This window comes from Crocuta crocuta, unplaced genomic scaffold (assembly GCF_008692635.1).
Source record: "Crocuta crocuta isolate KB4526 unplaced genomic scaffold, BGI_CrCroc_1.0 scaffold299, whole genome shotgun sequence".
Classification (NCBI taxonomy): Eukaryota; Metazoa; Chordata; class Mammalia; order Carnivora; family Hyaenidae; genus Crocuta; species Crocuta crocuta.
In genome coordinates, this window is record NW_027532747.1 from 5,661,807 (window position 1) to 5,678,175 (window position 16,369).

General features: G+C 42.6%; 1 protein-coding gene across 2 annotated transcripts in view; it reads right to left on the reverse strand.

Annotated features, from left to right (window-relative positions):
• Positions 1 to 16,369, reverse strand: part of VRK1 (VRK serine/threonine kinase 1) — a 44,496-nt gene that overhangs the window by 14,801 nt on the left and 13,326 nt on the right. For both annotated transcript variants that reach the window (XM_077780882.1, XM_077780881.1), the window contains exons 4-11: positions 15,107 to 15,176; positions 13,929 to 14,016; positions 9,412 to 9,520; positions 9,197 to 9,289; positions 7,061 to 7,193; positions 6,166 to 6,286; positions 5,822 to 5,880; positions 1,962 to 2,140 (exon numbers count right to left, since the gene is read on the reverse strand). In XM_077780882.1, coding sequence (XP_077637008.1) covers positions 1,962 to 2,140; positions 5,822 to 5,880; positions 6,166 to 6,286; positions 7,061 to 7,193; positions 9,197 to 9,289; positions 9,412 to 9,520; positions 13,929 to 14,016; positions 15,107 to 15,176 — 852 coding nt within the window. The remainder of the gene's footprint in view (positions 1 to 1,961; positions 2,141 to 5,821; positions 5,881 to 6,165; positions 6,287 to 7,060; positions 7,194 to 9,196; positions 9,290 to 9,411; positions 9,521 to 13,928; positions 14,017 to 15,106; positions 15,177 to 16,369) is intronic.

The window sequence follows — 16,369 nt, forward strand, 5'->3', positions numbered from 1 at the left end:
TAACCAAGAGAAAAAAAAAAAAAAATTACATCTTGATTATCTACCCCTTGCTAAAAAAAGAGATGGACTATTAATTTATCAAAGGAAAAAGATTTCTGTGTAGAGAGTCCCGAACTTGTCAGTCAGTGGAGCTCTGCTTTTATCTACTTTAGATCTAGGGTATTTACAAGTTATTTGAAGAAAATGTTCTGGGGCTTAAAAAAACAAAAGCTTTAAAAAAAAAAACTGGTCTGGAACAACTCTTCCACATTACAAAAAAAAAAAAAAAAAAGACAAAAGGCCAACAAAATTAACAACTCACCTACAGTTCACGTGGTTATCAAACAGTTTCATGATCTCACCTAATCTTAACTTTAATTAACTTCTTTTTAACAAAAAGAATAGCCCTGTGTCAGCTATGAGGGAAGGAGGGGGGGGGGAAAGCAGGAAACTAACAAAGGAAATCTGGTAATTCACTTATGATTCGAGTTTTCTCTCTATATGAAGCTTTCTTTGCTGAGGCAGGGGATGACCCAGCAGAAAATCTCCAGCCTCCAAACGAGCCAAGGTCACTTGAGCACTGTAAGGTCACAGACCCCAGTCCTACAGGGCACCGACCTACTCAGCTCTGAAGTCAGCCAAGCCACAGACCCTGCATCTTCTCTAGCACGGAGCCCCAACAGCGGTGACCTGCAAGGTAAGGTGCGGTACAGGACAGGTGCCCACCGCGATGGTCTTTACTTCCCCGCCAGCAAGGGTCTGGAGGGACCACTACAGACGCCGGCCACGGATATTAACGTACAGTTTGGCCTCAGTAGGAAGACGCTTGCTCTATGTTTCCATGTACACACAAACTCGAAATTTACTACCTTGCTGAAAAATTCCACTCGGGCTGCCATTTCCTCCCCTTCACATCAAAGCTGGATGTGGCTTTCAGCACCCTTGTTGACCACAAAAATGGGGCGATGCCATTAAGACAAAACTTACAAAAGGAAAAAAAAATGTATATGCAGATGCACGTGCAGAACTTCAGATTCTGTGGTGAGATGACAAAGAGACCTAATATTTGCCAGAAAAGTCAAATTCATGATACAATTTCAAAACTCTTATCTCCTCTAGAAGTTAAAAAGAATTACAAAAACCTTTTAAGATAGTGCTTCTTGTCTGAAAGAGGGACAATTCACTTTTTTAACCCTTTTTCTCATAGTGTGGAATAAGAAAGGAATCTACTGGAACTTACAATGACAGTAAAAGTAGTCAACATTGTAAAAATAATATTTTTCTTCTGAAAGTACTTTCCCTTTTCCATTTATAAGCAGGTAGCCATTTTGTTCAATAAGTTCAGACTTTAAGGGAAATCACTAGTCAATAATTTAATTATTAAATATAACCAAGAAGGTGACGTATACGTGTAAAATCTCAATTTTAAAGTGATACCCAGAGTTATTTACATGACTGCACAACAGTTTGCCCATCAAGCCCACTGTTATATCTCTCCAAAAAATTAAACCTCTTTATATGCAGATACATCGCTTTACATGATGACATTTGCATAAAAAGCAAAATAGGGTTCAAATGGTGAACACCTCACACCAGCAAACCAGGAAATTTACAAATGCTACTTTTCAAACAGTAACTTCCGAACCCCGACTTTGAAATGGTGTGCTGTGACCATGCCAACAAACAAGGAAGAGCGAGGGGCCCAGAGCAGCCCTGCCAGGCAGCCCGGGAGGCGAAACCCAAATTTACGAACTTGCTAGCAATTTACGAACTCGCAGCCGGATAAAGAAACATACATTCATTTTTCTACAACCCTCACATGTCTTTCTGTCTCGTGAAGTCTCCCTTTATAGAATGGTGATAAATATTTAATTGCCAAGCAATCCGTTACAATTTTCTTCACTGATTTACTTTCCTAAAATTAGTACTTGCTGCAATTACCGTCACAGGGAGCCGAAGGATCACTTAGTAACAACATTCACCTTTGTTTGTGTTTTTACTCTCGGGCCTCCGTTCTCCACGAGGCTGAGGTCCAGCTTGCCGTCGTCCTTGCTCCCTATGGCTCTCAGTCCTTGCAGAAGAGTGTCCCGCAAGTTCTGATAGAGAGGTTTCTCAGCGTAGTCCAATAATTTCACGGTTTCCATGTATTTAGCAATTTCATCTAAAAGAAGGACATGGTTATTCTATAATCTTCTAATCACAAATACAATGTACTTATCTCTCACGTCTAAGAAAACAATTCTTGGTTGCAGTAAAATTCGACTACAAATCTGTATCTCGTTAAGGTGTGTTTTTTACAATCATTTCTTCCATGGAAAGTGCACTTTTGAAGTCGAGAATCACCAGGCGAGTCAAATAAAAAACTTATTTTGAGATATAACATACAACACAATTTTGTAATTGTTAAGGGACAAGAGAGAAAAGACACACTAAAATCTACGCACGCGTGACAACAACTGCGGTGGTTTTAAAGCTACAAAAACAGAACAGGAAAGAACCTCGGATAGGCTGTGAAGTAACATGTACTAAAGACCAGGACTCTCACAGCCATTAGTTCCACAGAAGACAGCTGCATGCTTTCTGTACCTGAGAAATGAAACGTACAGAAAACAAGCTGAAGAAAGGAGAGGGAAGTAAGGCCTAGTTTTCCCATAAAAGAGAAAAATCAGCTCCTGGAGGATGAAAGGCCTCCTGTGCACTGAGGTGGAATCACACCCCCAGAAAGAAATCCTCATCAGGATCCACACTCTCAACACCAGAAATCCTTCCTGAGGCTCCGGACTCTATGGTCCCCGGCCTCACTCCTTCCTCGGCCTCCAGGAAGCTTGCACGCCCACCGCCTCCAACGAACACTGGCTCTCAGGCTTCTCCCTGCCCTCTCCAATCCCAACAAATCCAAACCCAAGCTCCTGATCTGCCCCAAGCCTGCTCCCCTCCTCCGCTGTTCCCCCGTCCTCACCCCCATTACTCAGAATGCCATCCTTCCAGCTCAAGTCAAGAACCTCTCCCCACCCCCCACATCCAGTAAACGAGGAGATCTTGTCCGTGCTACACACACACACACACACACACACACACCTTCATTCATTCGAATATTGACTATTGACTAGCATTCGCTATGGGGCAGGCACAATTCTGGATACTTGGGACATGTGAGGAAAACAGACATGAAAATCCGTCCCTTCAACTTCCTTACTCTGATAAAGGGGATCCACGGCAACCCTTCCTTCCGAGAGGGGAAAATGTCAAGCATGCCCACATTCACCACTCCTGTTCAGTACAATAGCCATGTATGCTTTCAGTCAGGACACGAAGGCAAGAAGCAAAATAGGCATGAAGAGTGGAATGGCTTATTCACAAACACAACAGTGTATGCAGAAAATCCTAAGGAATCTATTAAAAAAAAAAACCAAGTGGGACTAATAGGTAAATTTATCAGGGACAAATGATACAAGGTAAATATTAAAAAACTGATTTCTATATACTAGCCCCAAGCAATTGGAAAATAAAAATTTTTTACAAATTGATCACTTACAATGGCATCAAAAGCCATCAAATACCTAGCAACAAATATAATGAAGGTGGGCAAGATTTTTGCAGAGAAAATTATAAATGAGATAAATTAAGTCGGCCCAAATTAAACGGAGGACTGGAAGACCTCTGTGGTCTGGAAGACCTAACAGTATAAAGATGTCAGTTAATTACAGAGTCAATGCAATACCACTCAAAACTCCAGCAAACTGGAAAGGGAGGGGATGTGGGTGGAACCGACAAGGTGATTCTAAAACGTTCAGATATTCAGATATTCAAAGGGTCCAGAACAGCAAAATACCAGAGTCAAGTTTACAGAACAGTGCCGGAGGACTTAAACCACCAGATATCAAGACTCAAGGTAAAGTCAGATAGAGTCATTACGACCGTATGGCCCAAGAACAGACAAAAGACTAACAAAAGAATGGATGGAGTCCAGAAACAGATCCACAGATCCACACTTGATTGAAGACAAAGGTAGACCGCAGGGTAAGCATGGTTCTATCAAGAAAAGCTACTGGGTCCACTGTTTATAAACACAGGGTGGGGAAGAAACCTGGCCCCTCCTTACATAATGCACAATAAGCAATTACAGACGGACCATATATCTATATGTGTGACTGGCAATCTCTAACTGCCAAAACCTGGAAACAATCCAACAGAAGAACAGACAAACAGCAGGATATAAACACAACGGAGTTCTATTAGAGATGAGGATGAACACATCACTGTACCCCGTGCAGCAACGGGGCCCCAGGAGGACCTAACATAAGGCACATATGTAGTTAATAATTGGTACCGTAGACCGGAAAGTGGCTGAGAGTAGATCTTGAGTGGTCTCATCTCCTCTCTCACACACTCACACATACACACTCACACACACACACACACACACACACACACACACAAATTTAACTGTGAGGTGATGGAAGTGTTAATTATCTTTGATCTTGTTAATCATTCTACAATATAAATGTGTATCAAATCACCACATTGTACACTTCAAATGTATACAATTATATTTGTCAATAAAGTTAAAAAGTAAGTAAGCAAAAACATTAAAAAAACAAACCCATGCAACAACAAGAATGAATTCCACAAACACAATCCTGAGTAAAGGAAGCCGGACTCTAACAGAGCTACCAATTAATTTCATGAGGGCAGGGATTTTAACCTATGCTGTTCGCTCTATGATTCCATGTCTATGTAGCCCGAAAACAAGTCTCTGGGGTTGGAAATTAGGCTAGTTATTTACTAGGCCAGAGAGAGGCTCCTGACTGGCAGGAGGCACAAGGAGGGACTCCAGGAAGCCTGTGACACTCCCTTTCCTGTGTGGCTGGAGGGTCTGCAAGTTTAAATAGCCTGAGGGCAGGGTAGACTTCCCGTAAAAGGGAGCACTGAGCAAAGACCTGAGAAGGCATATATCTAGGCATGTGCTCAGTGACTGCCTCTCTCCCACTGCTGCCCCACGCAGGGGTGCTCGGCCTTCTGGGGCGATCAGCCAGCCTCAGCCTGCTGCTTACCCCTGCCTGCTCCCTTAGCAGCCAATGCTCAGGACAGGAGACAGAGAGAGTTCCCGTAAAGACAGGCACTGGTGTCATTCTTCTACTCTGAATCCTACACTCTTGCTCAAAGCGAAAGCCAAAGCTCTTCTGAAAGAACGCATTCCTCAAATGCACCGGGTTCTTCGTTCCTTCTGGCTACAACACCTTTCCCTGGACTTCCACGAGCCCCCTCCCCATCTCAGACGCTCAGATGTCACCTGCTTGGGAAGCCCATCCTGACCACTGTGTTTAAAATTTCAACCCTCCTCCCCAACTCGATTCCCCACCCTGTCCCCACACTCACTAATTCTGTTCCCTGCTTTCTTTTTTTTCCCCATAGTACTAACCATATAATCTACTGTAAAATTTACTCGTGTGTTTACTGTCTCTCCCAACTACAGCATTAGCTTCACGAAGGCAGGAATTTTTATTCACTGGTGTACCCTGGTGCCTAGGACGGTCCCTGGCAATACATTAAAGCCTCAATTAAAAAAACAAAAACAAACAACAAAAAAAACCAGTTGAATGAATGAATGAGATGTGGCTCCCTTCCTGAAAGCACAGAAGAGTAATAATGTAAGGGAGCTCGGGTATACCCATGCAGCTCACCTCTGGAACGGGGGGTGCTGTCCAGGATGACAACAGGCCCCCGCACGGTGGGTGCTCTGAGAAACTCCTAAGCTTTTACATTACGGGATCTTCACGGACATCACGACTTCCTCCCAGAAAACAAAACCCCCATGAACACTTAAGAAGTCTTTTCCTACCTGGCTTATTTTTCTCAGGAAAACATTTGTCCATCAAACCTGCAATATTTTCTCGGTATCTGTTAAAAATTAAAGAATGAGTCATTGTTGGAAGCTCTATGCCATGGAATCTTATTAATCTTTAATACCAGTAAATAGCACAGTAAGCAGCACCGTGTTACGTGCTAAATATGCTTACGGACATTCTTCTAAAACAAACTGAACAAAACACCAAAGACTCTTACTACTTAGCAAGTCCTTCCTTATTTCCATATTAGTACCAGTTAACACTATAGTTTCCATAGAGAAATCCTGACTTAAATGCATCTACAATTTTGCCCAAAATACTTTAAGATTTTCTTTACCTAATTTTGGAATCTCTAACATAGTTAGGATCTTTCAAATTGTCCTCCCAAGGAAGACGGCCACTAAGCCACTGGATCATGCAGTAACCGAGTATTTCCAAATCACCACGCCTTGATGGGGCTACAAACACAAGAGAAGCAGGTTCAGTACAGCAAAAGGACTTTAATGCATGACTGCAAATATATATAAAGCACTAAGGTAAGACAGTCCATTTTACAGTCTTGTTTTTCATCACAACTTGTCACTGCATTTAATGAAGTATTAAATAACCATCAGGCAACATAAAATAAACAATTTACCTCCAACTAACAATTTACTTTGAAATCCAAACTGGCAAACTCTAGAATTTCAAACTGAGGCTGTTAGTTTAGGAAATGACACATCTAACATCACCCTTGGAACCCCTGAAGATCTTACAGATGCTGCGAGCTACGAAGAGGCCCAGAGCACCGGGGTCTGGGCTCCTCCACAGTGGTGGGCACGGACACTGAGATGCCTGTTGCAGCAACAGGCCAGCTTCATGAGCGAGAGGAAGAGCCAGCCTGCTACAGAGCTGCAGCTGTGTGAGGACCTTACGGACTTGTAGACGGGGGAACACACCCTGCACTCAGATAAGCTAAGTAAAACCAAAAAGAAATCAGCCCCAAGCTGACTGAACCACCTTCACTGCTAAAATGAGGTGTTTTTGAAGGACAGAAGGAAAACAGAACAACGTAGGTGGCCCAGGGACACAGCTCCAGGAGACCAACCTCCTCCCAGGTGGCCCCCACCCTACCTCGCCCCTTCAGCTTCTACTCATTTATCTACTTGTCTATTTATGCAAAATTAAGAACCACACAGGACTTCAACCGAAATGCAGGCAGCGTATTCCCTGCTGAAGCACCGTTGACGTACCCACACCATTGTGCGCGTCAATGCTGGTGAATTCAATAGTGCCGTCGTGACATCTTTTGGGGTCTTCTTTGTATTCTTTATGAATTCCTTCTGGGCAATACCGGTAAGCAAGGCCATAATCTACCAAGTATACCTAAAAATGTCCAAGCAAAGAAAAACAAAGCCAAATGATTGCACATGTACTCCATTATGGCCCAGAGACAAAATGCCGTCATTGAATTCATCTGCAAGGCCACACCACTGCACCCCCAACGAGCGAAAGCCAACAGGCTCACCTAACAACAGCCAATAGTTAATTCTGAAGGACTTTTATTTCAAGAAAAATGTTCAATGACCGCGTCACTATACGCCAGAGAACATCAGCTTACTTTGTCTACACTCTTGGATAAGTACGCTACACTTGGACTTAGTCACGTCTCCTCAGTGTGAGCAAAGCTCATACGTGTTATACTTCTTCTCACAGAGTCTGAAACAGACTTGAGCACAGAGACCACGAGCCTTGCTGCACTCCACTGCTCCACACCAACTCTACGACTGCTGAGACAGCACACGGTACGCTGATGGCCCTCTGTCGCTCTGCTCCTTCACTTACAAAATAACCAAGTATCAATTCACTTCATAAAAATATTTCAGATTAAAATAACGATCTGAGGAACTTTGAGGTAAGGCTCTTATCTACATTTAAATATTATATAGTAAGGTCAAGTTTCATAATTATGACTAAAGCTTAATATTACAAAGCACCTGTCTGTGGGCACGTACGTGTGGGATCTGATGAGCACAGAAAGCCAGGACGTTTGGCTCTCTGCTATTGCAGAGCCACATACCACATCTCTAATTCTGAGTAACTGTCTCACAAATGCAGGCACTTGATCACAAGAGGAAACTGAAGTAACAATATGGGGACGATCTAGCACATACATCTAACACTAGAAAAAGAATCCTGTCCAAAGCATATGCCCAAAGGATAACAGAACTGCAAAAATATTTTCCTATAAACAAAAGGGAGCATATTTTAGTTAACTGCAAACTGAAATAAGTCATACTTTTATTTATTACACTGTGCAAATCCAGTTCACTTCAATTAATGGGACCCTTATGGTGCAGGCTCTCGACTACGTTTTGTTTGCTTTTAACCTTTTTAAAACATCTAACGCAAGACATCTGGGAATCCTGTGATCACCTGTAAGATTTCCCCATCAGCACGCTATGGTATGGCAACTTTCCTCTGTGACATGTGCAGAGATCCCTGACCATCACCGTAACGGGGACGGGGGACAGGATCAAAAACCTGAGACGGTAGGAAATAAAGGGAAGGCCAAGGAAGAAGGAAAAACTAAGCAAGAGGAAGTTAAAGACCAGTTTGAGAAAAATAATAAAGTGGAGTATCAACATAAACACACTTAAAATATTTAGACAGTGCTTTCTTACACGCTACTGGGACAGATTACGTGCAGGGGCCAATTATGTTCTGCCAACTAAACCGCACTTCAACCAAACTCGCGGAAACGGCGTCAAGAAAACCACGCAAAGCCCTCTACTCTAACTAAACTGATCCAAGTAAAGGTACAGTAACATTAGCTTTTCTCTTCTCCTTAAAAAGTAAAAATTACAAAGTGAATTGTAACAAACTAAAAAAAAAAAAATAAAGTGCACATTTGAATTCCAAACACTAAGGGTATACAAATTTAGACAGCTAAGATATTTCTGTAAACCAATTGATTTGAATAATCAACATGTTAAAGACCAAATTTTCCAAGTAACAGAACACTTACATTTGATGGATTTCTTGAACAAAGGAAATAAAAAAAATGACAAAGCAGACAGGCAAACATAATTCATCGGTGCGCTATATAATTTTAAGCTTCCACCCCCAAACAGCTATTTGAAATTCATTTTGTATCACAAGCGCTTCTTCTGAATATTATTTAGGACAAAATAGCCAACTTGATAAAGTGCCAACAAATCGCATCAAAAATGTAGAATGTTAACTAGATAAAAGTGTCAAGAAGAAATATTATTACCATAGCTACTTCGAAAAGTAAAACTTCTTCACAGGTTCAAAAGTTCAGAGCAACCGTATTTGTTTTCAAACAACAGCTTTTAAATAGTAGAAATGGAAGTGAAGAGAGCTACCTGGTCAGGATTCTTGTGGCTCAGAAGAAGATTTGAGGCCTTGATATCTCCGTGTACATACTCGTGCTCGTGAATATACTCCAGAATATCCAGCTACGAAAGCATCAGACAGAATAAAAAAATCAGTGCAGTACCCAACACCAACCAGCAGAGGACCGAGCTCCAGCACAACTAGCCTTTACTGGATTAAAACAAGAGGAACTTAGCTCACATACAATTCTTAAGCTCAGCTGCAAGACGGTTTTCCGAGAAAACCTTTTGGCATTTGCTTCATATATTTTCTGAAGGTCACTCCCAAAGCGATCCATTATCATAAACCTGTAACTAAAGACAAACAAGAAAAGTCAGTGAACAAAACAGAACTCCGGAAAACCATGACTGTCTCCTTCTAGGGTAATTTTTTCAAGGCACTGTGTAGTAAAGTAAGTAGAATTATGATGGAAGAAAGGAAAAAGAAGAAAGAAAAACATTCGAAACAATTTCTTCCAACTCAACATCTCAAGGATTGGGAGTGTTTTCCTGAGCTGCCTTTTACCTTGAAGGCCACCTCCTGGTCTCCACCAGGAAGTTTCCTGAAGACACTAGTCCACCCAAGGTAATCAGCCCACAGACAAAACCCAGCAGGCTCATTCGCAGCAAAGGTAAAACAATCTGAGTAACACCAGGCTCACTGGTGTCTTCTCAAACCAAAGTTAACTTATGCTTCTAGATGTTAGCTTGTTGCCTGTGACTATTGTGTTTTTCTCTATTTTTAGGGCACACTTTAGCAGGATTAACGTTCTCCTAACATCAAGACTATCAAGAGCTGCTGTAACAACAGCTGAATTCAATTAAAACGGCTTAAATGGCATAAAAGGGCTGTACATTAAATATTCAAAGGACAAGATTTAGGGAAGAACAAATACCCTGGGGAAATGACAAGATTTCTGGCTTTGCCACAACCCTCAATATGTCACCTTGGCCAGGTCACCTTACCTCTTCGAGCCCGGATTCCCACGGTGTCGAATGACAGTGGGGCCTCGGGCTTCCTGAGGTCTTTTCTGGCACTCAAATTCTAACATTCAACAGCCTTATTTGACATTTCCGTGAGTGCCCGTTGCATGCACAATATCTCCCTCCAGTAACACAGCTTACCTTGTGCTCTAAGGGTCACTTATATTTGTGAAGTTTTCAAGATTCTGACTTGTCTGGTTAAATCAGTGCAAGCCAAGCCCACACTCACAATGGATCTTCTAATGGGAATGAGATTAATGATGATCAGCCCAACAACAGCTAGCACTTTCTGAAGCTTGGTCTGAGCAGGGTACTGTTCTAAGTACTTCAGATGGACCAGTGTGCGTCAACCAAATGTCACTCTGGTGAGGCATGGGCTTCTGTTCGCCCCATTTTACAGCAGGAGAACACTGATGACGGGTAATTTGTACTCCAGGAAGTGGTTGAGCCATGCTTTGACCTCTACGTTAAACATATACAAATACTGTCAGTGGTACCAAAAACCCCACTTATTTTTAGCTGAGAAGCCTACAACACATTCCACATGACAAGTTCAATAGGAAAGGAAAGCTGACATTAAAGGACAACATGCCAAGATTTAAAAAATCAGGATTCTACCCACTTTTGACATGGAAGAGAATTAGAGATCATCTTGTCTAAACATCTATTAATAAATAATTAATGTCTACAGAGGTAAAGTGATTTGTCCAAAGTCATAATAATTAGTCAGAGGCAAAATGTATTCATTCATGTAAGATTTTCCAGGACACTGTGACCTCTAACTTAATAAGCTAGTAACAGTCATTCTGACTTCCTGGTTTTCTTTGTACAGTGGGTTCTGAACGGTTGAGGGATGGGATGGGGAGACATACACACACACACACACACACACACACGTTTTTACACTATGTGATGTACTTAGTACAGAATAACACATGGGCGACAAAAATACTACCTCTGCCGACAGTCCACAAGACGGCTGAAATACAATCGCTGAATTCAGCAGGAGACCCACGAAGATGCCGCACTGGGGGGGAGTGGGGGATGGGCATGGAGGAGGACACTTGTGGGGATGAGCACTGAGTGTTATGTGGAAACTAATTTGACAATAAACTATTTGTTAAAAAAAAAAAAAAGAAGACAGACTTCCAAACATATTTTACCAATGTATTTTAAACACACCACTCTTTCTACTGGTATTAGGAAACAAAAGGGCTCTTCATGTTCAGAACATATTAAATGATGTGGATCTATTCAAAGGTAGTTTTAAATGAAAGCACAATTGTGTGTACTTTTACTAAAAATTCAAGTAACACACCAAACAACCCAAGAAACAAAAGAAATTTACCCATCAGTATTATTTAAATAAAGCAATTGAAAAATATTCTGAATATAAGATATTAAAACAGTAGTGTGTCATTTCTCACTGTTGAAGTAAATAGAAATTTCAGTACAACAACTGTTTTTTCTCCATCACGCAGAGGTGCAAAACTGTTTCTTCGGTTTAGTTCAGTTTAGATGTGATTGCTAAAGTAGGGTGACCATTTGTCCCTATTTCCACCTGCAGTCCTCGTGTGACTATGAATTAATGTCCTTTTCACACTTGAGAGTGTTGAGTTTGTATAATAAACTATTTGGTCACACTAAAAAAAAAAAAAANGAGCACACCTCTGTCTGTGTCCACGGGCCACTCCCCCACCACCGTCACCAGTCCCCTCATCGCCTCACTTTTTGGGATTACACACATCAACCAACATTCCCATCGTCCGCGTCATTCCACCCCAGGCCCAAGGAAGCACACACTGATGGCTTCACCCTGAAGAAGCTCCTTAGAAATAACGTTCACATGGCTGCTCGGGGGTAGACGTGCCCTTGCAAAAGAAGGTGCGGAGACTCCCCAGCTGCCAGGTCCTCCTCCCTCCTCGCCCCGGGCTTCCTTGCTGGCGTCGGGCTCCATCTCCCTTTCACGCGCATGCCCTGCTCCTTGTGACAGATTGATGGCACATGCCACACAGCAGGCCAGAGACCGACCCTGTCCCCATTCACATTACCCTCCTGCTGGAGACACCAGCCTGCTCGCCAGTGGCTTTCTAAGTCAGCAGTTCTTAACATTTAAGGGATTAAAGTCCCTCTGAGAGCAAACGCTAACACAGTATTTTACATATATTCTAACTGCTCTATGTTGCCCTTATTAAGTGGGTAGCTATTATTCAATTTCACAGATGAGGAAATTGAGGCCATAAGGAATAACTTCCCAGTCACCCACATTTTAAGGAGCAAAACACAGATTTGAAACCATCAGACTGGCTCTAGAATCCTTGCTCTACACATACCATTTCTACAGAAATCTTCAGAAAAACTAGAGAGACTTGTCCCAGCAAAGCCATATACAATAAAACGCTGACTCTCATTTCAGGAAGTTCACACACTCCCTAAGAGATACACGGATCCCAGGATGAGAACTTCCAAGTAAATTTCAGCACGGGCCGCCCACCCAGCAACTACCCCTCCTCCCCATCCTCTCCAGCAGAGCGCCCACTTGGTCCTGGCATTCCATCCTCTTCCACGTGGCCATGGGCTTCACCCCGCCAATCACGGCGATCACATTGCCCTTGCCAGTGACGTGCTGAAGAATAAGCACTGATGGGGGCGCCTGGGCCGTTCAGTTGGTTACGCATCTGACTTCAGCTCAGGACATGATCTCATGGTCCGTAAGTTTGAGCCCCATATCAGGCTGGGCTCTGTGCTGACAGCTCAGAGCCTGGAGCCTGCTTCGGATTCTGTGTCTCCCTCTGTCTCCACCCGTCCCCCGCTAGAACTCTACCACTCTCTCAAAAATAAATAAACCTTAAAAAATTACAAAAAATAAAAGAATGGGCACTGATAAAACCCTGACCGAGAGAACATGCAAGAAAGGGAGGTTTCCCAGCCACGTGCGAAACACACAGCAAGCAGCAAGTCCCTCTGCTTCTAGGCTGTGGCTAGGAATGAGGCAGCCACTCCGAGAATTAACACAGGAACAAGGTCAAGGGCTTCCCCTTTGGGCAAAAATGCAAGACAAAGGAAGCCAAGCCAGGCTCCTGATGGTCCCAGAAGGGGGCGGAGTCAAAGCCTTCCTTCACTCACAGCTGAGAGCACCTTTACCAACCTACCCCAGGTCCACACAGCCTTCAGAGGGCTGCCTGCCTCACTCCTCCAAGTTCCATTCACTTGTTCAGATATTTCCGAAATGTCAAGTATGCACCAAGTGATGAGGGCTCTCTCCGACTCCGCTGTGCTAACGACACCCACTCCATGCTTGCAGCTCCTAAGACACGAGCGAATCAAGACTCACACGGGTTAGCACGTGACTGTTACACCTGCTTCTCACGTGTCTGTTTTCTCGCCGGCGAGGCTGAGATTGTATACAGAGGAGGGCCTGCCGTGAGCAGATCACACATCTAGTACGAAATACCAAACTGAAACCTGAAGGGCTCCCTGTCACATCAACAACCTCGAGTTTTCTGTTTGCTTCTTGCTTACATGTAAGGGGAAAAACACACAGATGCGTTTGCTTTGTTCCTACTGGTCAGCCGGCTTCTGGGCACAAATCCTCCGGACCAGAGGTACTGCCCTGTTCCTCTCTGTCAAGTGCACAGTGTGGCCCAGAAGGCCCAGCAGTGCCTGCACATACTCAGTGAACAGTGAACAGTGGATGCTTCTCACAGGGAGAAGGAAAACAAGACGTGCATATGCTTACCTCTTTCCGTTTTTATCATGTAGACCAGACCCCCAATACTTGGGAACACCCAGGTACTTCAGCTTACGGGTACGAATCCACTTCTGAACTGCAAGTTTAAAAAAAAAAAAAAAAAAAAAGCTTGTGATTTCACTTCTGTTTTATGTATTTTTTTTAAATCATTAAGAGCAGAATGTACTTATACATGCAATTAGATTGTACCTTTTTTCATAAAAACAGTGAACATTATAATCAGCAAATGACAAGCACCTTACCTTACAATCAAAGCATCTTTATTAACCCACCAAGTTTCGTTACCCTGCTCTAAACATCGCCTTTAAAATGAAAAATCTGGGGCACCCGGGGGGCTCAGCCAGTTGAACATATGACTTTTGATTTCAGCTCAGGTCATGATCTCATAGTCTGAGACCAAGCCCCCAGCGGCGCTGGCCTACGCACCTGCTTGCGACTGTCTCTCCCCCTCTGCCACTATCCCACTCGCGCACGCAAGTGCACTAGCACCCGAATGTCTTTCAGGGAAAAAAAATAACTGAAAATCTGTGGAAGGCATTTAAAAAAAGAAAATCAGACCACAGTACCGCAGTTGTAGTCACCATCTCTAAGTATGTACATGTTTACTCTCTTCTCCAGAAAGACTTACTTTCTACCCAATCTAGAAGTTGTTCACCTCATTCTAAAAGTCTTCAACCAGGAAGTCAAGCTGGAGTGGAGCAGAGGGGAGGGATGGGAGGGGAGAGGAGGGGAGGGGAAGGGAGGGAAGGCTTGAAGAGGTCTCACTCTCTTCCTTGATAGTCTGTTCTAGTTCAACAATGATAGCATCCTCCCTCCCTCCCAGGTTATGTTCTCTGGAGTTTAGAAAAAATACTCAAAAAGAGTGGGAGATCCTTGAGTCATTTACATGAATTGGGAATATTTTTCAATTTTTAACAATATTCCCTAAATCATATCATTTATTAACTTTATTCCATATATCAATTTAGGTGAAATCTTACCATAACAAGCCCAGTAAGAAATCAGAATTCTTTCCTAGAAATCTCATTAAAATGAAATTGATTCATGAAATAAAAAATAAAAATAACAAGGCATCAAAATATAAGATCCAGTGCTCTGGTCTTGACTTAAAACAACAACCAGGGGTCATTTAAAGAGTGCAAACGTTGTGTGTGCTCATTCCTTACTTTGCTCTGGTTTGGCAGCTCGCTGGTAAAACTTCAGTTCAGTGAAGAGTGGTCCGTTGTCACTGGGCTCCTTAAAACAGAACAGGTAATTGACACTACCAGCTGTTAACATTAGGAGTCATTTTCAATGAAACTTCAAAAAGGACTAACATCAATTTTTCTTTCCCATGTAATTGTGAACTTAAATTTGTAACTATGTTTAAGTCAAACTTTCAAAATGTTTTCGATATTCTAAGAGTCCATGAGTTGTATGTTTCTCTCAAGCTTACTTTTGTAAGTGATAAAACGTTCAAAATCAGATACATAGCTCAGGTTTTGCAGAAGTTCACAAAAAAAAATCTTTAAACTCATTTTCATCTTTATTAAGCTTTCTCTTAAGCAATGATCAGCAACCACGTGAACTGTCTCACCAAGGAGCTACCAGATGCTTCTGAGATCTAGTAAAATTTCAATATAGGACTAAACCACAGTGGCAAAGCCCGACTCTTCTCCCTGTTTCTCAGTGCCATTGTCGCTAGTTGATCGGGACTGGCAGAAACCAACCTCGTCACGAAGGGAATCTTCTGGAGCTCCAGAGCGAGCAAGCACAGTCCATTTACTGCATCCCTTCCTTTCTGACACGGATTCCTGTTTTTCAAGGGGCCCTACAATTGACCTCCCCGTGATAATTCAAAGTCAAGGGGAAAATGGGGCTCAGTAATAATCATTTTCCACCAACTACACTGGACTACATTCATTTTACATTTTAAGAGATATTAACAGTGAGAATTATTTGTAAAGAGGTACGTACACACACACACACACACACACACACACACACAAGGTAGGACAAATAAGAAATATCAGCCTGCTGAGAGTTGTGCCTTGTGAAATAGCTACAAAAGGGTAAAAATAATCTTACAATTTTGTGGACTTTTTAAATAATAAATTATGTCTGAATCAAAACCGGTTAGTATTTCATGTTTGAGAATTTCTGTTGGGATTATCTTGTTTATCGAGAATCTGAGAAAAAATTTTTCAAGCAGTAAAAACTTTAAAGGAGGAAGCTAACATTTCCAGACTAGTTTCAGAGTTGCTTTTCTTTTAGGAAATATGGGAAGAAAGTTATCTGGGACAGAGCACCTGTAAAGCTGGAGTTCGAGGGTCAGTAGGACATTGGAAGAAACGACGGTGAGGCCCACTCCCTTCAGGAATCCCCAGCCAAAGCCCCTACAGGAAAACCAGCTGGCGTGCAGAGCCAGGCAGCACCCAGTTAAGAACGAG